Raw genomic sequence first — 25,590 nt, forward strand, 5'->3', positions numbered from 1 at the left:
TTTTCCCTGCAATTACACCTAGCTCCCTAGAAAGAAACGCAAGATGATGATGATACTATTTTTTCAAATTCAATTCTACTTTACCATCTAATCTGTGTACGAACCTATCATTAGGAATTTTTGGAATATAGATTTTAGTAAATAGAATGAATAGCATGGATTCAACATATTATTTTTCACTAGCTTTACCACTTAGGGGATTGCCTACAAAATTACATCCTACCCACAATTTTACCTCGAGCGGGATTGCCTACAAAATTACATCCTATCCACAATTTTACCTCGAGCGGAGCTATCGCAAACACGGTGCCAACCATTTTAATAGCACAACTGAAATCTGAAAAAATCCACTAAAGAACAGCAAAAGGTCAAATAAAATTCGCCAAAAGCATGAAATTGTTTTTAACATCTGCCTTATTTCTATTTTATTATTTCTTTTTTTGATTTACTGAATTATTTCTTTCTTTTACCATTTAGGACATGTGGCTCCAAAACCAGAGCTTCACAAGTTTTCCATCGCGTTGAAAGTCGTCAATCTAGTGTGAACTATTTAGAACCATAAATGAAGTTGATTAAAAAGGATCTACCGAAAAACCTCCACCAAAAAATAGGAAAAATCCACATTTTTATCGTTTGAAAATTTAGCGAATGCAAATTCGCTTGTGTGAAGTATATTTAAGCAATAATAAATACTTTTACTCATTTGTATCTTTTACTTTTTTGAATTATACAAGAAATACGTTTTTGGAACATCCTAATATACACAAGGAAGGCTTGAGAGAAGCAACAGATACCTCCAAGACTCAAGACCTGACCACCAATCGATCAAATTGAGCATACACTACGAGAGCCGAAGGTCAAACTGCCGACCACGGTGAGCGATGAGAAAAAAAAAAAAAAAAAACACAATGCTTACTTTTTGCTAGCAAAAACATCCGCAAGACGCTCCTTTTTAGTTGTTAGGTATAATCTTTGGTTATAGCCACACTTAAAAAGTACTCAAGCTTCTTTCAGTAGTTTGCTAAAATTATACCATGCTTTTGAGTCATTTTTTTTAAGACAACGGTGACGTCTCCAAATTTTAGCTTTCCGGCCAATCTGTTGCTCTTATATTTGAAAAACTCGTATTTACTTAACAATCCAAGAAAACAGAGAATGACACTACAGAGAAACTGAAAATTGTTTCAAGAAAAAAAAAAAAAAAAAAAAAAAAAAAAAAAAAAAAATAAAATTAAAAGATTGAGACAATAATTTACTTAAAAAAATTAGTCAGTTTGTTTCTCACCCCATCTCACACATAACTAACCTCTCTCTTTCTTCTGGTGTTTTTCCTCATTTATTTGAAGTTGCTACTGTTGTACCTCTGTATAAAAAAGGTGATTCATCTCTAATTTCAAACTACAGACCTATTTCTCTTCTTCCCGTCATCTCTAAGGTTGTTGGAAAATAGTGTTTCGTCGACTCTCATCATTTGTATTTAGTACTAATACGACTGCTGGAAATTCCCTCATAACTAACAATCAGTATGGTTTTCGTCCCTCGTTCTCTACCTTGCATGCACTTTCTGGTGCAACAGAGTTTGTGCGTGTTAATCTGAACAAGCGCTTATGTTTTGGGTCTATTTCTTGACTTTTCAAAGGCCTCTGATATGGTTGACCACAATGTTCTTCTGTCTAAACTACCTTTATTTGGAATGCATGGAGTCCCATTAGAATGGTTTAGGTCCTACCTCCCAGAGAGATCCTAAGTATGTTTCGGTTAATCGTACTTCTTCCTCTACTTTGCCCGTATTGAAAGGTGTCCCACAAGGCTCTGTGCTTGGACCAATTTTGTTTCTAATTTACATTAATGATCTTGTTGATGGTCTTTATTCCCAATTTCACCCCGTTATTTTTGCTGATGACAGTAACTTCTTCATCGCTGCAGTGTACCTGCCATCTGCCACTTCTATAGCTCAAGGTCTTTTTGATAAAGTAAAAGATCAAATGTCAAATCAAAAAAATGGTCATGGTATGGCTCTTAACAGCCGAAAGAGTGCCATTGTCGACTTCAGAACCCCTTAGTACAGGAGCCAATCAGCCTGACTTATGGGAACGATATTATACCATAATCAACTATGGTGAAATTTCTTGGTGTGTATCTTGACTGTTTTGTTTCTTTTAAAATGCATATAACTCACACCCGTTCCTTAATCGTCCGCCAGTCTTCAATGTTGCACCGGGTTAACTCATTTCTTCTTCCTGATATTATGGTTTCTCTTTATTATGCTTCCATTTATCCTTACCTTTCTTATTCCTGCTCTGTCAGGGTAATACTAATAAATATCTTCTCTGCTCATTTCAAAGAGCCCAAAATAGGGCAGTGAGGGCTACATTTCTTCTCCCTCGGCTTTACCCTTCCTCTGATCTTTATAATGATACTGGAATAGATCCGCTGGATCATATTATAGAAAAAAAGTACTCTTTATTTAGCGCATTCTGCTTTTCTAAGTACTCTCCCACCGCCCCTGTAGCAGATTTTTCTCACAGACAGGATCAGGTAGGAATTCTATTATGGAACTCCATCCTTTCGGATGTCCCTCTATTTCTTTTTGCAAAGGCATTATTTCGTCGAGTTTTTCCTGTTTAGTAATTGCTCTTTCTCTCTCTCTCTCTCTCTCTCTCTCTCTCTCTCTCTCCCTCTCCTTTGTTTTTATTTTTCCTGTTTCCTCTTTTCCTATTGTTTCTCTTTTTTTGGAATTTTTCCTTAACTCATATCTCTCTCTCTCTCTTATTCTCTTTAAAATTGTTTTCAGGAATCGTCTTAACTTTTAAAGTCCTTGTTTATTTGTTCTTTTATTTTCTGATGTTCTTATGTCAACTTTTGTCTTTCGTGTTTCTCTACTTTCTTGGTTTCTACTTAATTCTATTATTATAATTACTACCAAGTTTTTTTTTCTACTGTATGCTAGTGTTTATTCTTCTTCATTTAATGTGTATTGTTTGATTTAGGGTATTATTTATGGTTCTTTTAGCGCTATATTATTGTGTCATGTGGCCCATAACAAGCAAAGCTTCTTGGGCCGAATAGCTTTTTAACGTTTGTAATAGTGTTTTTAGTATTAATAAAATGATTGATTGATGATGAGCCATCACATGCCGTTTTATTATTCCTGAAAATGCAAAAACAAAAATCATAATAAAGACAAACTCAAATTTGCACAATATTAAGTATGTAAACAGCACAACGCTTTCATATCACAAATTATACATTTGTTTTTCATTTTATTTAAGATAACCGCTTACAACAGGATGAAAATCAAGCGCAATGAGGAAAGGAGGAGGTTCAGCAAGGGGTGATGACTAGTTCGGACAAAGGCGAACAGTAAGGCTATTATGGCAAGGTGAGCGCAAACACACTACAAAAACACAACATTACAAAGCAACTAACTACAATATATCGAAAACACAACTAACATCTTAAGCAGAGCGTTAACTAAAAAAACAGCTTTCAGGTTCAAGTTACACTGGATGAAAGATACAATATTATAAATATGTAAAACGAAAAGAAGTTTCAGAAATTGACATGTCAATGATTTTCCTTAATCTTCAAATAGTGATTCAGCAAATACTTCAGCAAAACCACGCAATCACTAAAGCTAAGCATTACAATAATAGCTGGAACATAGAATAATATTGGACATAATAAATCATTCGTGGGTATATAGGTTTAACAATACATAACATTGAAGTTTCTATGTAGAGATAGTTGATTTCGAAAAAAGGCCAAATAGGCCAAACAAATCTTTAAAATTCTTTTGCAGCGTAAAATAATAATAAAGTTGCAAATCTATGAACAATAGAAGAAGAGAAAGGGAAAGGGAGCAGAACAGACATGCTGCCACTTCAGCGAAATATCCCATTAGCTAAAATCTCAAATAGAACAACCTACATTTAAAAAAAAATCCCTTGCATCGTCCCTGTTTAGTAAACAACATCCTCACACATTCATTTGGAATCTTTACCAAAATTGTATATCATTGTGGAAAGTTAATAGCGGGAGAGAAAACTTTTCTAATAGGCATTCCGGACAAGTTTAGTTATTGCGTTCTGTTCAGTTACGTTAAGAAGTATTATATTTTTTTTTTCTTGGCTATGACAAATTGGTGAGTTTATCTTTTTTGAGAAAACAAAACAGACATTTTAAGGACATTAATGAAGAAGATATAATTATACGAAGAAGGGGTGGAATATTCTACACATCAAGACACGAAAGAAAAATTCATTCAAAACCAACAACCAGCAAAAAGATTTCATGACAGAAAATAAAAACCTATATCCATTATATGCTACATCGTTCAAGCATACCTAGGATACTACTTCTTGGTACGTAAAGAGGCCAAAGAGGAGTAGATAAAATACATTTAGACATGGGCAAAACTGCAGGAAGATTTAATCTGTGGAGGTAATTATGGAATATTCCTTGACAAAACATCGGTTTCAAGTACTGATTGACGATTAAATCGAGTTCCGCGTAAATATGAATAGGCTGCTACTTCTTCGGTGATGAGTTCGTCAAATACGTAAAATCAAAAATCAAGCAAAGAATTAAGTTTTAATATACACCATGAATTTATAAACATGGTATCATCTATATTAACTTCTCATAGCACGTTGTATAGTTATGTATGCTATACAAACTTATTCATTTACACATTCCATTTTTAACTTGGACGTTTTAATGCAAAGGCTCCCCCTTTTTTATGTTATGTAAGCATATTAGTTTGTTAAAACCAATGGCTGTGGTTGGTTAGGCACATGGGAAACTAAGAAAACCATGCTATTTTAAAAAGCAGAAATTTGGAAACAATAAGGACAAGCAACAATGGCGGAAACTGAATAAAGACAAGCTATCTCTAAGGTTTTGTTTTACTTCGTCATAATACTAGAAGTGTCATACTTTGCGAGGATTAAACAGAAAGCAGGAGAACGGGGATGAGACGCACCTGACTCATTTGGATTACAGGCAACAGCTTGTGATCCCACTACTTTTGTTGCAGCGGCAGTTGGAGCACCACCAGTTAGCTTCTTTTTGGCTGATTTTGCTTTTTTGAGCAAGTCAGAAGGAGGTGCCGGTGTAAGCTGAAGTGGTAGAGGTGCTATATTTGAAGTCGTCTGAGGCAAACCAACACTAGGCTGAGATGATAAACCCAAGTTGGGGTCAAACAGAGGGAGGGTTTGGCCGGAAAAGGCTAGAATAAGGACAAATAAAGAAATATTTGGCAAGATAAACTTTGTTCACTTTAGTTTGAGCCACGAGGAATTGCGAAACTCAAATCAGAAAAATGAAGCCATCTTCGTATCTGATTTTACGCTTCAACGGAACTAAAACACATAAATAAAAACATATATCTAATTGTCTGGAAGAAAATAAAAGAAACAAATATGAAAAACATTCTAAAAAAAAATATATGTATCATTCGATGCCAAAAATTGATTTTAGTCACTTCTTTCCTCACTCCTCCCCCCTTCCCAGTAAGAAACATACCAGTCCAATATTCCAGGGTTTACTGTGATAATATCTTGGCTCCCCTATGACTTTGTCCAAACCAAAATACACACAAACTTAGAATACAGTATTTTCTATTATTTTCTAGACAAGAATTGATTGATAATTATAGCTAAATTACAGAAAAAGCCACATTCAGACCGAAAAAAGAAATTAAGGATGAAATTAAATTTCTTCATATATATAATAGCTGCTTCGATTTTGAATAGTAAATAATTCTCAAATCTTAAAATTAAGATTCTCAGAATCGCCAAATTCTGAGCCTAGTCAATTAAAAATTCACTTGTGCTTTGAAATACAGATCAACAAATACCGTATAATTTTGGAAAAAAAAAAGATTCAAATGAATTGTCCACTGCGAATGGTGTGCATAAAGAGCCAAGTGTTGGAACGTAGATCTGCAAATAATTCTGATTTCTTCTCCTAATGTGTAATGTCTTAAAAAGAGCAAAATTAGGTAATATTACCATATTTGTTACTGCCAGTTGTGATCACTTTTTGGAAAAGAGAGGGTTTACGACCCTAGTCACAAAAAAGAGAACCGTCAGCTAAGGAGTCGAGAGTTACGAATATAAAAGCAGGTTTGAGATCCTTCAACTAAAATTTACTTAGATACGAGTCTTGAGAGCATCAAAATGAGCCTTAGCAAAACTTTGAATATTTTATTTCAGCTTTTTGGATACGGAGAGATTGAAAACTAGTACCACACAATTTACTTACAGCAAAATAATGAGACCCGATCGAAACGATGTTTAGGCTAATGGCACATATAAAAGACTTTTTTTGTAGAGCACGTGCTAATGAATAGAGCAGGTGACCACCTCCACGCATAATGAATTGGCACATCAGGATTGGTTAATGATGGCTGGTACCATCAGGTTCAATCAGTAATAAGATATACATTGGGTATGAAACGATTGTAACCATCGATTGCACAATAGGTTATCAACAGAGTTCTGGGTAGTGAGAACCAAAGAACAGACCAGATTTCTACAGAGGTTAATAACAGAGATTGGAGAGGAAATGGTAGCATGCCAACACTTGTTTGCTTGGCATAAGGAGTTCATGAAAGACCATGAAGGCGTTTGTGGAAGAATTTAAAGTCAATACTTAGCTGGCAGCTGACAAAGTGCTAACGACAGCTTTGCAGGACCGTAGTGATGATATGTGAACATAACATATCCCTTTTTTGTGAATGTTTTTTTATGTGAACATCATCACTTTTTTTTTAGAACATCAATTTAGTTACTACTGTGGGCTCTTTGATCATGCTAGACATGCATTTGACCACAGAACAAAAAATCTGTCAATTGGAGGAAAAGAAGTCCTATGACATGGGAGTGTCATATGCAAAAATTTCGAACAGCACGTTGGTTACCACTTGATTAACCTCTTTGCAGCTAAAATTTTTCAGCTTGCGACTTCCATCTCTTCTGAGTTACTTAAAGAATACTAGCTGTTGGGGTGGCGCTTCGTGCCACCCCAACACCTAGTTGGTGGGGGCGCTTCACAGACCCCCCCCCCACGCGCCTAAGTCGTTTTGCGCCATATTAGTTACGCCATTGTAGTTGTGTCCCTGTGTCCCACTTGTGAATATAGATATATATATATATATATATATATATATATATATATATATATATATATATATATATATATATATATATATATATATATATATATATATATATATATATGTTTTTAACTACGTAAAACTTGCGAATATACAACATTCTTCGGTGTCCCATTGTCTGTGGATATAAATAGATTGTCAGGTTTACCGACTCTTGAACATGCAACATATAATTGTCCATGGGAAAAACAATCCGTATTCCGATCTATACCTCATTATTCTAATGATTGCCCTTGAGCTTTGTTGATGGTGATTGCTAATCGAACATTCCCTGTGTCCCGGTCGTCATTTATATATCCCCCCTGTGCCCCCCGGCGTCCCCGTTGTGGCCAAGGATTATGACGGCGCAGAGTAGTCGGATGTGTACACAAGCTATTTTTGTGACAGAATAAACAAGCTACTCGAGGAAAATTGATTAATAAAGCTAGAGATTATGTCATCAAATTACATGCACACGTTTTTACTCTAGATAAAAAGAAAAAGAAAAACGGACATCGCTTTTACATCGATATCTATGATTGCAGTAAAAGGAATGATATATATATATATATATACATATATATATAAAATAGATTCGCCATACTTATAAAATATATAAAAAAAGTGCAAGATTAAGAGGTTAAAAAAAATAAGAAAAATGTAGTTTCGAACAATGAATGTAAAAAAAAAGAAGACGTGTAGCGATTCGCTGGGCTTCAATAATCGATAGAGAAGAGCTGATTATCATACAGGACGTACGTAACTCGAAACGTATATATTGCAGAGAATTTGTATTAATCACGGATGACCATAAGGACGTAGACAACAAATAAATACAACATCCAGTAATATCTCATTAGTAAACTACCATATAAAAATTCAAAAGACTTATGAAATCAATTTAAATGATATATGCTCATGTAAGACAGAATCAAATCCACATCTATTTTTCCAAAATTCAAAGAAGCTAAGTAGAAATTCAGAACTTCACGAAAGCAATTGCCAATTTTTACCTGAACTAATGCAGTATTCAAACGATAAGGAAATTCTGGCTAAGCCCTGAATAGAAAATTTGCCAACTTCTTAGACGGAAGGACGCAGGCTGTATTTTGAGTGCACAAATGCTGCAACAGGTTTCTTAACACAAGAATGTTTCTCTTCTTACAAAAGACAACTCAGGGGTTTCCAGCTATAACATTACGGTTTTTTCTTCACAGGACTGTAGACAGGAAATTGGTTACCGTGTAAAAAAAAAAAAAAAAAAAAAAAAAAAAAAAAAAAAAAAAAAAAAAAAAAAAAAAAAAAAAAAAAAAAAAAAAAAAAAAAAAAAAATCCAAGCATGGCGTCCCATTGCGTTTGTAAAAATCCTGATAGGCTTCTTCCCACTTCTCTCTTTAGCATTCAAACTAAGAACAATTGTCAGTTGTGATGAATTTGGCATATACATGTATGAAGCCACGATACTTAGTGGCAATAAATATTTTCAGAAACTATGTCACCCACATTTAGGTGACTGACTATTTTAACCCAATGCTCTATAAGATCGCGCCTTCAAACAAGGGTACCTTCGGTAGACTCCTCAACGACTAAGAAGACAGAACATATGCATGAAGTTTCACCATTTGTGACATTCAGCTAAAATAAAACACATTACTAAAAGAAAAGGAAATATTTTTCGAACTCCCTCTGTACTCCCCCCCCAAAAAAATATACTGAGGGTGTCTCCTCCCCCAAAACATATATGGTGGCAGCGCTGGATTCATGGGTTGTATGCTTGTAAAGAAGAAGGGCTGATATTCCTCCCCCAAAGAAAAACATCCTATAAGCCAGTAGGTACCCATTTCCGAATGAATTAGACCTCTATAAAACTATGCAAAGCTTACATGTTGACTTTCGAGACACAATGTACAAAAACATGTACACATCTAAGTTACAATATAGTTTCGTTCGACATGGAACTCGTACACAAATAAGAATAAATGTGAACTTACGGAGTTGACTGGTTTGGAGAAGTATCTGGCGATGAAGGGCTAGTTGTTGCTGGGTTAGTGCAGCTACCTGTTGTTGCTGTTGAACTATATTATTTTGAGTGGCTGGAGAAAGCTGTTGGAAGTCAGACAGCTGGAACTAACATAAAAAAAGAAGTTAAAACCAATCCAAAAATTGACCATTATTCATGACTAGTTTTGAAAGAGAATTTTGATTCGAGAAATACCCAGTTCTGACACAAATAAACCTTATCATTTAATTACTTTAACTACTACCTATTCTTTTCTATCTATTTCTTTCATAAATAATCAGTCTTACGTATAAATGAAAAAAAGGACGGAAAATCAATAATTTTTGCAGCAATGCCTAAAGGCTTCTACTTTCTCGCAGATTCTTCATTATTATTACACTGGTTTTAACGTAAGTACTTAGTCCATTGTAAATGGGTACCCGGAGAAATCTGGGAAGGTAAACAGGAAGGGTGTGCAAAAAGCACAGGATGGCTGGTCCTCATCCCCCCATTGGGTCCTCACCCTTCCTGGCTGAAGGGCCTTGAGACGGATATCAGCACCGCCGGCTTGGACCTTAAGGGTCTAGTGCCGCATCCTTTACCTTTTTTTTAATCTGACATATTGACGCTCACTTTCAACTGTCGCTCATACAAATATTGAACTTAAATAAGCACCCTAAATCAGAAAAAAAAGTAATAAAAAAAAAAAACACAAAACAAAAGGACACAGACTGAAGGACTGAATACATAATAAGCTTAATTTTCATATAAACAACCACAGCGAAGATTAAGATCGTTCTTACCAATATTAGCAGTTTCTTTTTTTTATTATAGTTATTTCAATTTGAAAAATCATACAATGACAGTTATTCCAGGCATCATTCATTTTAACATTGAGCCTCCAGTTAAGAAATAAGTTTTTTTTTTTCCCTAGAAAACACTTTCTATTCTGTCAATAAGGAACGCAAGCAGGCATTCTCTTTTCTGGGACAGAGGAGAAAAAAAAATATAATTCGAATAAAAAGTACCAAGGAATTGGGAAAAATTTAGCAGGGTGGGAATGGTAACTCCTTGAGTACACCCTTCCTCTCAATCTACTATTCTTGATTCAGGTCCAGTGGTTCTGGCCTCTCTTGCGTCTGGGTTAAAATCTTAATTAGCGCCCATCCCCGTGTCTCACAGAATTTTCACCCCAAATATTAACAAAACTTTTCATTTATTTAAACTTGACTTTTCCTATTTTAACTTCTGCAAAATTATCAATTATGTCGTCCCAATTGATTAATCATAATTCTTCACGTTCCATACTCAATAACGCTAAATCATTGAGTCACTCCTAGCCCAAAGTCAATCTAAACTTTCTTACTAATTGTAAAAAGTGCTGACCCCCCCCCCACCCCAGCACAAAAGAAGTGACGACAGCTATGAAAAAGTTGAAAAATGGGCGTACATCTAAAGTCGATGGGATCATGACAGAGATGCTAAAGACATACTTATGAACCTGCATAACTGCTTGGACTTCTTTCCTAGCGATCGCCTGAAATAACAAAACAGTCCGAAAAGATTGGACCAGGGGCATACTGGTCCAACTCTTCAAGAAGGGCGATGCGCTAATATATGACAACTAAAAGGTCATCAACTTTCGACCTGGTACGTCTTGCTCTGATCTTATTTTAATTCTTAGACTAAGAATTGAAGAGTCCAGGCAATAGAACAAAAAAATATGCACAGTTCATTGATTTGAAAAGGCGTTCGATTCTGTTGCCCGAAAGATTTTATGGACAATTTTGAATTATTACAGATTACCCGATAAACTAGTCAAAATAAAAAAAACGCACTGTATTAAGACAAAGTTGTGTGCCCTAGAAAATGGGATAAGCCTTTCTTCAGGATAATGTCTGGTATCAAACAGAGATGTGTCCTATCCCCATTCCTGTTTTTATCGTTATTGAATACCTTCTAAGGCAGTCTTCAAACTATGGAGTGAAGGTTTGCAGCCGATCTATGACCTGGACTTCGCAGACAACATTGTTCTTCTCGAAAGAACGAAACAGCAACTGCAGCTACTACTCGACGCCATAGATGAAAAAGCCAAAAAAGTGGGGCTTGCAGTGAATGTCAGTAAGAAAAAGAGCATGGCTAAATCTGACTCTCTGCTAACACTGAAATGCAAATATAAAGCAGTTGAACAAGTCAATGAATTTAAGTACCTCAGGAGTTGGACTGATTATAATGGAGAAACAACCAAAGAAATCAAGAGAATTGGACAAGCTACATCGACTTTTAACAATTGAAACCAATATGAGGCAGTAGGAAATATTCTATAAACTTGAAGCTCCACCGTACGAATAGGAACGCAGTGCATTTTCCTCTACGTAAGTGAATGCCGGAAAGTAAATGTTAACTGGAGAAACGCATCATAACTTTTGAAAACATATGCCTTAGAGGAATACTGAACATATCGTGGCGGGAAAAGGTCAAGAACATAAGAGTTAGCCAGAAAACCGGTCAACCATTAGTTAACGACCTTTTGCAACGTAGGAAATGGACGTACCTTGGTCACGCCCTTCGTATGCCAGAGGATCAAATCCCATGTACATTTTGAGTGGTGGCTGAAGGGAGGCACAACAGGTCGTCCAAGAAACACCTTGCAACTGCAGTATGAACAGGATCTGAGTAGAGGGGAGACGCTCTAGAACAACAGTGGGAGGAAATCAGGGTTGCAGCTCAGCTCCGTGATGTCTGACGAGGCTACGTAGATGCCCTATGCGCCATTCCAGACTCTTGAGGATCTAAGGTCTAAAGTAAACAGCCGCTCATTACTGGCCACCGACACCGCAATCACAAAAGACCCACATTGCGAAATTGATTCTTTCACATCTATAGATTTCTTTAAGGAAAATTGTCGGCGTTGAACTATTTTCTTCATGCTTTGGAGTTCGTGGAACAATTGAAAGGTATCTAAACCATCGCAATATTCTACTTTTTATTGATACTTGCTTTTATTTTCAAAGAATGGCAATGAAGAAATAGGATAAATGAATACGCTGGATTCAATTTGCTTACACTTACTGCCAACTGCGCCTTCCACTTAATTTAATAAAAATAAAACTTCAAAAATAATAAAATAATTATAGCCGTTAGATTATCTATTTTAAATCTTGCACCCCTAGAATTTCAGCATCCGGGGCAAGTGCCCCCTCCTTCCCCCCTAAAACCACCACTGTTCAGGAAGGAGTTCACAAATATTCCCCAAATCTGGGCCCTGTTTATCGCACATTAAGTTTTTCCCCACTTGTACATTTTAATAAATTTGTTATACCTAACTGCAAAGTACAAATGATTAAAAAATAGGTCTACCTGCGGCATCCGCTGAGAAGAATATGGCAAACCTCCGAAATTAGGCAACGAGATATTCAATTCACCTAATTCAGGCAATTCGATTTCATAGTTCATAACTTCATCGATCGATCTCTTTTCGGCCCTCACCTGCTTCTGAGTCCTCTTAGTCCCCTGTCTCTGAGGTGGTTGAATTTCTTCTCCTTCAATAGCAATCCTGTTACTTTCAGGGGGAGTTCCTGAAGGGGTAATAGGTTTAAAACGCAATACATCAGGTGACGCTAGAGGACTATTGGGTTCTGTAGGAGGTAACTCTTGAAGCGGACCGAGTTGTGCAGAAGACAGTTGTTGTTCAACCTGTTGCTGAAATTGTCGAATTTGATTCTGCAACTGTTGCTTTTGCTGCAGGATTTGTTGCACTCGCTGTTGAAACTGAGCCGATGCACTAGCTGACGCTGCAGCGCTTAGATTGTTACCAGCCTGTGGGACAGAAAAATCTGATAAGAGATTTGAAGAATTTTTGATAAAATTTAGACCAATACACTTTAAAATGTTGTACCATTCAAAAAGATTAATGCTACCTGCCAAGCTTTATTACTCTTCTTGCACAAACCATGTTAGATTTGCGATTTATTCAAAACTGTTATAGGTTTGCCCAGTAGTGAGCAACAAGGCTCGAGACGGTAGCAAAATAAAATATATCAGCTAGGATTCCCAAATATCAGGCCATGATCGTTTTATTTACTTTTTTTTTTGTATGCCGTGTTCCTGGGTATTTGAATCCCCTAAGGGTAATTTCCTCGCACCGTGCAAATAAAAAAAAAAAAATTCCGTTTCCAGAATTCATAATGAAACTTCTCTCAAAGAAGTGGGTCTTAAAAAAGCTTGAAGTGGCTCTTCATAACTGTATTCTTTCATATTTATTAAAGTGCATATAAATTCGTGATTCTATGTTTATGATATTCTTTGTCTCAACCCCGTTTATAGCATCCAAAATACGGTTGCGTCTGTTACCATTGGCACCGTAAAACAAATTTGAGAAATTATACGAAGTGGTCATTCCTGATATATTGTTACCCCTAAAAGCGATGGTTTAGATCAATCGTTAAACCATCCAACTGGTCTAAATAGCAGAATGCAAGTTATTAAAAAAAAAACCTTCCAACTGTCTCTAAAACACCCGACATAACCCCAACGACTCAGACTCTAAAAAACTGGAAAAAAACACATTAAGACATGATAAGGGTTAATGTTTCTAAAAATCAAGCAAGAAAACACAGAAAGATCTTAAAATTAAGAACTTTTTCGAAGATAGTTGAGCAGGATCACAACTTCTTGACTATACACTGTATCTATCAAAATGTCACGAATGTTTCTTAAGCTCTTAATTTCACACTGATAATTTATAAATAATTCTGGATTATACTTAAGGCAGCTTTTTGTTTTGCAGTCGTCGACTCGTAAAGCATAACAGGTGTAAACTTGATGATTCTGCTCCTGAATTTTAATCGCAAGGTATAAAACCTATAGAAGGAAAACAGCTATTCTTTATTAAATTAACTCACACAAAAGATTGGATTGAAATCAATTAACCTTCTTCCTTTAAACACAATCAAAATAAGCTTTCCTGATCAGGTATTTCGGAAACCAGGGCGACGGGACGCAGCCCTTGTATATTATATTGGAGAGAATAGAGAAAATCATCAGTGATCTTGCCAGTTCTCGAGAGCAAATTTAAAAAATCCAAGATGAAAAGATCTTGCTACGTACGCCCCATACTTGAATACGCCTGGGGCCCGTCAGTGTTAAGAGCCACCTATCTAATGCAGCAACTAGAGTCAGTCCAAAATCGGACAACCAGGATCATCCTAAGTAAGAGACGTTTCCTACCACGATAGCCTAGCAACCCTTGAACTCAAAAGTCATTTTTTCAGGACCTTATCCTGAAGTTTGGTAAAATGCTGCTGTCTAACCCTGCCCATCGTGACATTTTACCTCCAGATGCCCTGACAGTCAGCCGTACGAGGCAGAAACTAAAACAAATGCCTGTGCGTCCTCGGACAAACCGCAACCAGAACTCTTTTGTCCCTTTTTTTAACATCATTATATAATAGTGCATAATAACATGTTTTGTATTTCAACATCAAATTAGCCATTTGAACTACGATTGTTGTTTTAAATAAACCTTTCTCCCTCTCTCTCTTTTAAAGCCCTGCCTACATTTGCTTACGTTTTTACAGTGGCGTACACCATTTCGTTAACTTTTACTAAATGGTACATCAAGCGGCTCGATGTGAGACTTCTCTGTATTTAAAAAAATTGTTTTCATAGTCACGTTGAAATGTGCTTTCCCGTCATAAAAGACTATAACTTCTTTTGTTCAATCTCATGATGCAAATAAGAACCTGAGCAACGGAGCTGTTTTCGGCCTCTGTATTGCCTTACGTCTTTTTTCCCTTAATAACAAGCTATCATGCAAGAGTAAGCACTCAATTAACTGAACATTTGTTGTAGTACCATTTAAAAGAGTAGTTCTTATATTAAAATTGTTTAAGTCATTTTGTGTTATTTTCATTTTTATTTTCTGTAGTCATTTTTTTAATTCTATATTCCGGATCCTGAAAGGCCCCTTTTCACATATATGTGAGTATACACGACAGGGAGTAAACAATAAAGGAAGGCACTCCCAATATTCCGTCTGACACATAAAAGTCATTCCTTTGTACAATAGGAAATACAAAAAAAAGAATTAAATTCACAAAAAGAGACAAAAACGTAGAAAAAGAAGTGGCAACCATCATTGACAGACTCAAGAAATTTCTAAAATGTTGGCCAGCCAAAGGATTGTTCAAAGAAAATGAAACACGTAATTATTCCAGTGATGAGAAGCATAACTTCAAAAGATAACTGCTAGAAATAAGTAATCTAAGCTAACAAGACTAGAGAAATAAAACACGACAAAAATAAATAAATTTACCTGATGTGCTGTCATTACAGGGGCCAAGACTTGTTGCTCTAATTGTTGTAGTTGCGCCACATTTTGCTGGAGAGCTTGGAGTTGTTGTTGGTTTTGGAGAGCGTTCTGTTGCAAAGCGGCCAGAGTTGCTTGATTCTGCTGTTTCAACTGTCGCTGAAGGGAGACCTAAATCAGTAAGCAAATCACGTTCTAAGTACTAATATTTCTGAAGTTATGTTCTTGGCTTGGTCACAACATACTCACTTCCAACTTGGAGACCATAAACTTGTTTTAGTAATTTGACTAATAGTTCGATGGAAAGCTTTTTTTCTTGCAAAAAAAGAAACAATAATGAAATAGCAAAAAACGGCCAAGTTCCGTTTGCCATCAAAAATTGCTCTTATTATTAACATATCGAACTACAAATTTTACGGCTAAACATATCTTCCCTGTGAGTAAACGAGATTGGTTCTCCAAGACAAAGATAATTTCAAAACTGAAAACAAAGGTACCAAAAGTTAAGCTATGAAACAACCTAATGCAAGTTAGTTGCAGCATGACTATGCAGTAACATTGTGTCAAATAGTATTTCTGCGAATTATATCCAGATATAGACAGTGGAGTTTTTCCTTTTTTTCTAGGGGGAGGGGCGGCCAAGAATTTAGAGCTTTGAAATTTCCTTTCTTCTGCTCGACGAAATCATTCAAATGTAATTACAATCACCAAAACTTTAAACGTAAATAGAAACTGCCCTAACTCCCACTGCACCTATGCCGAGGAGAGAATTGACGGGGAGAAGGGGGAGGGGGGCAAACCCTCCACTGGATACAGGTCGCTCTTTTTTTTAAGCAGTCCATTGGAGGAACAAATGTAGGTTACTTACATTTCTTGAGCTTAGTTAGAATATTGTAGTTAAGAGATACGTTGTTTCATTGAATAGTTTGATCTGCACAAAAGGCAGAAAATCATTCTTTTTATATTGTCGCTGTTGTCATTTTTTGACGTTATGGCATGATCAGTTACACTTTCATAATGTCCCTACAATACATTGCGCTTCTAATGAAAAATAATCACATGTGCAAGAATTTATTCTGGAAACATAGGGAAGGAAGACCTATTTCAGGCACACCATAGAAATAAGCAAATTATATAAAGCATTAGGAATAACAGAAAAAATAGACTAAGTCCAAAGGTCCCCCCTCACCACCTAATATATGCGTTTTATTACAATAAGTAGATTCATTTGTTGAAAGACATGACCAAAATCCTACTCTTACAAGGCAAAAAGTCTGAAGAACGTGTTCAATCAATATTGCATTAACAATACGGGTAGCTCTTCAAAGAAACGAAAATGAAAAATTCTTTGCTGAGAATCTCATTTATATCATTAGCTTCTTAGGGGTAAATTATTAAAATAAATGTGTTGATTTACATAGTTTATATCTTAAGATATTCAGGCCGTGGGCAACCAGATCTCACCTGACTACGTAAAGTATACTCGGTTCGCTTGTTTCAGATAAACGAAAAATTCTTTTTTTTTTACCAATAAAATTTCGTTTAAAACATTAGCTTCCTATTCATGCATTGGGAAAACTGTCCCATAGGACTTATTTCAAGAAAGACTTCGCTTTCAACCAAATAAATCATCTATGATTTTAACATAGCTCCATTGGCTTCGCTTGACAAAATTCCTGGCTTCTTTCAGATAGCTTGACCAGTAAAAACAACTTTCGGCACCAACCAGACTTTTTTTTACGCAATGGATGTATTGTAAGCTCAGTAAATTTCCCCTGAAGCTCAAGAACGAGTCTGGTCACTTCCTGTTAAGCTTATTGCTTCTATTAGGCAACTAAAAATAGATAAATTAAGCACCCAGCTTCACTAACTATAATGAGAAACTGTCCTATTGCTTATTCTGTTATTAAGCAATATTTTTGGAAATATACAATTTAAGAAACTGACCTGCTGTTGGAGATGCTGGTTCAACTGTTGAAGCTGCTGAAGTTGCTGCAACTGTTGAGTATGTTGTATTGTTTTCTGCCATTCAGCCTGAAGTAGATCGAATTTGCTTTTTATTGCTTTGCCACTTTTTTTCGAAAAAGGAACGGCCTTTACCCGTTGATTCGGAGGAACAGATGGTGATAAGGAGGACACACTAGATGGCGGTGACGTCACAACATTAGGATTGGTCACTATTACGCTTTCCCGAGACTGTAAAGTACGAAACAACATTTTATGTGCAAACGTTTATAATATACATATATACGGCTGTCTAAAGACAAGATCTAGTCTCAATAGTCGCACATCATTCAAAATCTCTAAGACTCTAAACTTGCTTATTGGTTAGGTGAATGCAGGTATGCAATGATGGCAAACCTCCTGTCATATTGTCAAACCTTTTAAAATTCAATATTCCTTTGCCCAATTTCAGAAAAGACAAGAAACTAAGCCAAATATCCATTAAACTGTATTGCTTAGGTGAATGCAGGTATGCAATGATGGCAAACCTCCCGTAATATTGTCAAACCTCTCTAAAATACAATATTCCTAAGCCCAATTTAAAAAAAGACAAGAAACTAAGCCAAATATCCATTAAACTGTATTGCTTAGGTGAATAAAGGTATGTAATGATGGCAAACCTCCTGTCATATTGTCAAACCTCCCTAAAATACAATATTCCTATGCCCAATTTCAGAAGAAAAGAAACTAAGCCAAATAACTATTAAACTGTATTGCTTAGGTAAATGCAGGTATGCAATGATGGCAAACCTCCTGTCATATTGTCAAACCTCTCTAAAATGCAATATTCCTAAGCCCAATTTAAGAAAAGACAAGAAACAAAGCCAAATATCCATTAAAATGTATTGCTTAAGTGAATGAAGGTATGTAATGATGGCAAACCTCCCGTCATATTGTCAAACCTCTCTAAAATACAATATTCCTAAGCCCAATTTCAGAAGACAAGAAACTAAGCCAAATATCCATTAAACTGTATTGCTTAGGTGAATGCAGACATGCAATGATGGCAAACCTCCCGTCATATTGTCAAACCTCTCTAAAATACAATATTCCTAAGCCCAACTTAAGAAAAGACAAGAAACTAAGCCAAATATCCACTAAACTGTATTACTTAGGTGAATGCAGGTATGCAATGATGGCAAACCTCCCGTCATATTGTCAAACCTATCTAAAATACAATATTCCTAAGCCCAATTTCAGAAAAGACAAGAAACTAAGCCAAATATCCGTTAAACTGTATTGCTTAGGTGAATGCAGGTATGTAATGATGACAAACCTCCTGTTATATTGTCAAACCTCTCTAAAATACAATGTTCCTATGCCCAATTTCAGAAGACAAGAAACTAAGCCAAATATTCATTAAACTGAATTGCTTAGGTGAATGCAGGCATGCAATGATGGCAAACCTCCCGTCATATTGTCAAACCTCTCTAAAATACAGTATTCGTATGCCCAATTTCAAAAAAGACAAGAAACGAAGCCAAATATCCATTAAACTGTACTGCTTTGGTGAATGCAGGTATGCAATGATGGCAAACCTCCCGTCATATTGTCAAACCTCTCCAAAATACAATATTCCTAAGCCCAACTTAAGAAAAGACAAGAAACTAAGCCAAATATCCGTTAAACTGTATTGCTTAGGTGAATGCAGGTATGTAATGATGGCAAACCTCCTGTCATATTGTCAAACCTCTCTAAAATACAATATTCCTATGCCCAATTTCAGAAGACAAGAAACTAAGCCAAATATCCATTAAACTGTATTGCTTAGGTGAATGCAGGTATGTAATGATGGCAAACCTCCCGTCATATTGTCAAACCTCTCTAAAATACAATATTCCTAAGCCCAACTTAAGAAAAGACAAGAAACTAAGCCAAATATCTACTAAACTGTATTACATAGGTGAATGCAGGTATGCAATGATGGCAAACCTCCCGTCATATTGTCAAACCTCTCTAAAATACAATATTCCTAAGCCCAATTTAAGAAAAGACTAGAAACTAAGCCAAATATCCATTAAACTGTATTGCTTAGGTGAATGCAGGTAGGCAATGATGGCAAACCTCCCGTCATATTGTCAAACCTCTCTAAAATGCAATACACCTGAGCCCAATTTAAGAAGAGACAAGAAACTAAGTCAAATATCCATTAAACTGTAAAATCGAACAAAATGTGACGAATAAAAATGTGTGAAGAGATCAATGCTCAGAAATGTTACTTCTATAGGAGGTACAGTGCTTAATATACAAATAAAATAAAATGCTCAAGCTTTTACCCTTACTTATGTCCCTCTCATATCCTGAATAGCTCATCACCCCTCAACCATACATTTGTTACAAGCATAATAGTCGTAGGGAAATTTTAATAAGTAATAATAGTATTAAAGAAATTCATGGGAAAGCTTCAACGGAGACCCAAGAGGAAAATTAGCCCCCACAAGAACTATGTCTCAAAGTTTGAAAACTGAGCTCATTTTTATCTTCCCATGAAATTTTTATAAACTTCAAGCATAAAATGTAAGACAAATCCTTTTCAAAACTCTGTCTTACTGTTCAATTTTTGAACAAGGAACCTATTCCAAATCAGCGATGGAAATATTCGTAAATTCAAATACGACCTGGTTATACACAGCTATTTTTTGCTTTGTTAATAAAGCAAATCCAACATGGTATCCTTTTAAGCTGATAATCATTGATTTCTTTCTACTAACTCCCACTGTTTCTCAACACATAACAAATCTAAAACTTCCATACCGAAAAACGTTTCGCCACAAGTTAAGTACCAGAGCAATTAATTTTCAAATAAAGATAATTAGCGCTGTCTACATGGCTCTTTTTACAGATTTTTTTTTTCAACAAGGGTAGACACTGCACCGGAATAGAGGCCCGTGTCACATTAGGTCAAACCAGCTTATACCTCACTAGAGTCGTGATTTCTTGTTATTTCAGTTTTCTTTTTTCGTTACCACCCTTTTCGCAATTTTACTTGTCTTTTTTTGAGTTCGGTCTTTTTTTTTCTTTTTGCGGCAACGTAACGTATTTTTTTTTTCAATTTTGTCTTGTGAGCCAAAAATAAATTATCATTATTTTTAAGTGATCAGTCCAGAGGGACGCTTCCTTTAGGCCCTGTAGCGTGTTTTAAAGATAGTAAGAAATAACTGTTTGTGAAAAGGATGTGTATTACAGGAAATCCCAACTTTTGGACTAAAAAAAAGAAGAAGCTAAAATGTTTCTATTTTTACATCTTTCATTTCAATATCTATTATAAGATGATATTGTTTGCAACGCTTTTCCAGGGGGGGGGGCGAAAATTATTTTATCTTAAAAAACTATTTCTAAATCAGACAATAGAAAAAGAGAGAAACGAAGGCCTAGAAAAAAATTCAAAATGGCAAATTTGAACTTACCTGAGGTGGAGTGACTGGAGTTAATGAAGGTGCTGAAGATGTGGATGTAGGAGTTGTTGCTAGAGACGGAACCGGTGTTGTTGCAAGCGTTTCACATACTGTATGTGTGGTAGGCTGAGGTTTTAAAGGCGAAGCCGTCCCACTAGGCGAGGGTGACGACGGAGGAGAATATCCGGGGGATATAGGTCTAACACCATTTAGTCCTAACATTTCAGGCTCAATTGGTGGCCATTCTCCAAAGATCTTGACAAGCTCTTCAAGATTGACCGGGGAGCTTAAGGAATTGCCTGTAATAGAAGATTGTACATAAAACCAAAGCCGTCTCTAGCCAGTAAGGTGTGGGGAGAGGTATCTTACTGGACTCGTCAGCTCAGTTTTTACGTATTCTTTGACTTTCTTGAATCAACTAAAAGAGATCATGTTTTATTTCTTAATCAAGAGATAATCTTAGAAAACCTCTGAACGGTTCTTACTATTCTTAGACTGTCCGTTTCATTTTGTCTTTTTTTTTATCCTTCTTCTTCTAAAAAGTTTGATGCATTCTTTATCTTTGTTTGCAGCTGAAGAAAGGTCCCGGAGTTTGTTCCAAAATATCCGTTTTTCTTTTTACTTTGTGTGTTTAGCGTCAAAATAAAATGTTACTTCGTCCTTTATATTTTGTCTCTCTCTACATTTGCTAGTAAGAGAGATAGTGGTTTGCCAATTATGGATTGGTTGAAACAAATGGCCGACTGATTTATCAAGACCGTAAAATTCAGTTAAATTACTGCAATAAAATTGGGCAGTAGTTTTAGATAATATTTGTTACAAGCTAGTCAGATACATTCAGAAGAGGGGGAGGACATACCCCACGGCGTCCACTCATACGCACAATGCCTCTGCGTATGATAAAAAAAATAACGAGTAGACACAGATTATTTTATTAACTTTCAATAAGGCAGTACTTTCGAAACTTTCTTTTTCGGTGACACTGTTTTAATACCCATGACGAGTACAAGACGATCATACACCAACATTGATTAATAACAGGCTGTATTACACCTACGAATGTTTATTTAAGAATTATTAATTTGTGCGTGTTTGATTTCTCGGCATTCAAAAAAAAAAAAAAAAAAAAAACTTTCTGGTGATACTTATAATGGCGACACAGAGGTGTAACGACACTCAGTTTGAGTGTCAAACCTAAGTTTTGACTTCAAGGCTAAGTATTTTTAATAGGACATTATCCCTTAAAAAAAGTTATTTTTTTTAAGCACAGAGAAACGTAAAATTAGCATCGTCAATAATAGTAAACAGATCAAACTGTGAAAGTGATTTCAGATGGTAATTTATGTTGTTTCACTAACGGTGCTTCGATATACGAACACGCACGAAGCATACAAACACCCATGCAGAGCCTGCGCAAAATTAAGTTGCAGCCCCAGTCTCATTCTAATATCTTCATCCTGGCGAAGACCTGATTCTTTTGTTGATTTCTCTTTTCCTTCAATATACCAAATACCGGCTTCAAAAAAAGCGAATGTTACTATGAAGTCTAAATACATTATTTCTAGACAAAGAAGGAAATATATCTTACGATAAACATATTGACAGTGTTTCTGAACCCACCAAGAAGAGCAGCATGCCTCGATCGGAAACACATGCCATCCTTAGGGAAAAAATAGGCTTCTAAACTAAACGTGATATCGAAATTTTCGGTTCAAAAAAACCAATTTGTGCACTGAGAATCCAATGTAAAAAGATATTAGATAATTCCAGAACTGCCACTGATACATTTGTTCCTTATTTTCTAGTTTCTGACCTTTATTTTCTTTACTTGCAGACCTTATAGAAAGATAACAATTTTAAGAATTAAATAATAAATCTTATTGGTTGCCTTTAGGTAGGGTGAAGCATGAATATAACAAACACCTTAGAGTTCCAACACCATTTGGAAACACAGAAACTCTAAGAAATTTTATAAACTTGAAGAAAAAATTAATAATAAATTTTAATATTCAGCCCGGTGGAGAAGATCTTAACCTAGATAATGAATAGATTGTGAACCAATCAAATTTGTATAAATATGATTGAATAACCACCTCTTTAGAGTTGCATTACAAGCGTTAGAATAACCCTTTTTACAATTTACTTCCGTGACGTCCCTTTCATTGACTACTATACCACCCCCTGCTGTTTTAATTTATATTTATCTTCTTCCTCGTTTTGATATTGTTCCTCAAGTTCAACAAATTCATGAGTGATATATTCGAACTTGAAGTTCTTCAATTTGACTGGAACAGTTTTCTTAAAAAGGCGACATAATTTCAAAATAAAAAATTTAACTATGCTTCTTTGTCATTCATACTCCAACAGCACAAGAATGAATAAGTAGGCAAGTCGAAAACCAGATACAATTTACATGGTAAAACAAGTCGAATTAAAGAATTGCTTAAGAAATATACATTTTTGACGGACGTGGGTGACTATTATTCACAAGCCTTATTTCATTGTATCCTGGGATTAACTGCGGTCACTAGACACAGATAAACTGATCAAACGATAAGACCCAAAATAAATTGTAAAAGACGAAACAACGGATCAAAATTACGGACGCTAAAAAAAAGGTAAATGGAGGGAAAATCGTACAATATTGCCAAGATAAAGAGAAAAAAAAGGTCAGTACCTCTATCATTTGACTCCAAGGTGTCCAGCCCCAACATATGACTAATAGTAGAGGCTGCCATTGGGCTCATAGATTCATTATTGGTCCATAGTTCCCTGTCCAGTGTTTCAAGCTCTTCTAACACCCGCTCTCGGTCGAATAAACTCAACTCTCCTTTCAGCGCTTTGAATTCTTCTAACACCCTCTCCCGATCAAAAATTGGTAAATCGCCTTTTAAAGAAGTCATGAGCTTGGCTGTATCCTTTTTGAAAAGACAGGAGAGGGGGAATCCCCCAGTATCTACTTCACTTCGTGCTAGGTCTGTCCATTTTTCAAGACTTTCAGCAGATTGGGAAGAGGACCGGGGCTTAGGACTGAAATATATAAAATGAGTTCAGCCTGAAATGATACTTTATTTCTTCTTCTTCGTTTAAGAATGACAATACAAAGATAAACATTTTAATAGAGATTATATATTTTTCCTAAATGATTATGATATTTTTTAACATACGTACAAAGGAATTTTTGAAGAAACTAACAATGTAAAAAAATAACGACGTTTGGGGCTAAGAATACGCTAATTTTAAAGTATTGGAGTCCCGCCTTGAATATCAACTGGCCCATCAGAGGATCTTCGCTGCTAGCCCTTATACTCCCCAATGTGACAATACCAAACACAAAAAAGAGTAGGAAAGACAATCCAATTAGCAGATTTGAATTTACAATACAGAATTTAAAGATGCAATATTTCCTTAATAGGCCATAACAGAGTTGGAGAGATTTATTTCGTATATTTATAAGTATAACTATGTTTGTTCTTCTTCTGAATTCCTAGCAAAAGCAGAAGATAGCGCAGAGCTCTTTATATTACTTTCAAACGAACTCAAAGCTTATCCTCACTAACAAATTTATGAATGAAAGAAAATTCAACAATGCTCCTTTACCATTATTTTATAATAAAAGAAGCGACACTAATAAATCTATATTGCGAACCTCGTTATATAGCAGAAATATATCTCAGCCTTGTACTGCTACCTCCACCTTATACTAATGTTTCATTATTCAGTGAACAAAGCAGTGAACTTTTTGTAAATGCTGATTAAAAAAGTAGTCTAGTTGGTCGAGTAGCCTACAATGAGCTATTGCACCTCTAAAGCACTAAATGTCAATCGATTATGCTAATCTTATATGGGGCTTTAGTATTCCTACAATACACTGAGCCAATTAAAACGAAGAATAATTTCAATTTTGCCCATAGACTCGACGTGTTTAAATAGTAGCCAATTAGTTTCAAATACAGTATTAGGGTAGGGACCAAAAATTAATTATCAGATAAACATCCTTTTGTTAAGGCTCGAAAATCCACGCTAGCAGATGAATCACTCAGCTGGCCAGACAGATTTTTCTAGCCGTCTAAATATATGGGGTTGGAAAAGCGTAAAGTATTCTACTGTATTGACGCAGTGTTTTACCCCGAGACCACCGCCCCTCCCAATTAGTCAGAACACCAGAGGGCGGACACCCCCTGAGATGCCTGGAAGAAGATTTTATTTTACGTAGTTAGTCCGATTTTGTGATTCGAAGTTAGCAGTATTCTGACTGCTCGTTATTTCTTAGTAAAGTTAGGTGGGAGATTTATATCTGATATATTTTTTTGGGAGCCTTAACCTCTCAGTTTAAGTTGGGGTATACCCAGGTATGTACTTCTTAGTACCCAGGTATACGACGATGTAGATTAAAAGTGATTTTGCCTAAAAGTACAGTTTATCAATTCGGTTACACTCACGGCGTAAACTCCCTCTCCAAACCTGCCCCAATCTTGGCAACCAGAGGTGACTGCTGAGTCAAATCAGCGAAAAATATCGTGGTTCAGGACTGTCTTCAGGAAAAAATATATAGCATTTATGTAAATATATGCCTGAGACCTCCACTCTAGGAAACTCAAGTCTCAAAGAATCAAATCCCTTGAGAGTCAACACTTTGTCTGTCCAAAAAATTAACCCATTCTCTGCAAAGGGCAATTGTAATATGACGTTACAAGATTACTTTGAAACGATATTGAATAGA

The 25,590-nt window shown here is 35.8% G+C and overlaps 1 protein-coding gene across 1 annotated transcript in view; it reads right to left on the reverse strand.

Moving 5' to 3' along the window:
- The window catches only part of LOC136031904 (ankyrin repeat domain-containing protein 17-like), a 99,037-nt gene that overhangs the window by 24,707 nt on the left and 48,740 nt on the right, over positions 1 to 25,590 (reverse strand). The window contains 7 exon segments of the mRNA XM_065711894.1: positions 4,985 to 5,230; positions 9,151 to 9,286; positions 12,519 to 12,977; positions 15,475 to 15,639; positions 17,416 to 17,664; positions 20,880 to 21,166; positions 23,545 to 23,897. Of these exon segments, the coding sequence (XP_065567966.1) occupies positions 4,985 to 5,230; positions 9,151 to 9,286; positions 12,519 to 12,977; positions 15,475 to 15,639; positions 17,416 to 17,664; positions 20,880 to 21,166; positions 23,545 to 23,897 (1,895 nt within the window).

This window comes from Artemia franciscana, chromosome 10 (assembly GCF_032884065.1).
Source record: "Artemia franciscana chromosome 10, ASM3288406v1, whole genome shotgun sequence".
Lineage (NCBI taxonomy): Eukaryota > Metazoa > Arthropoda > Branchiopoda > Anostraca > Artemiidae > Artemia > Artemia franciscana.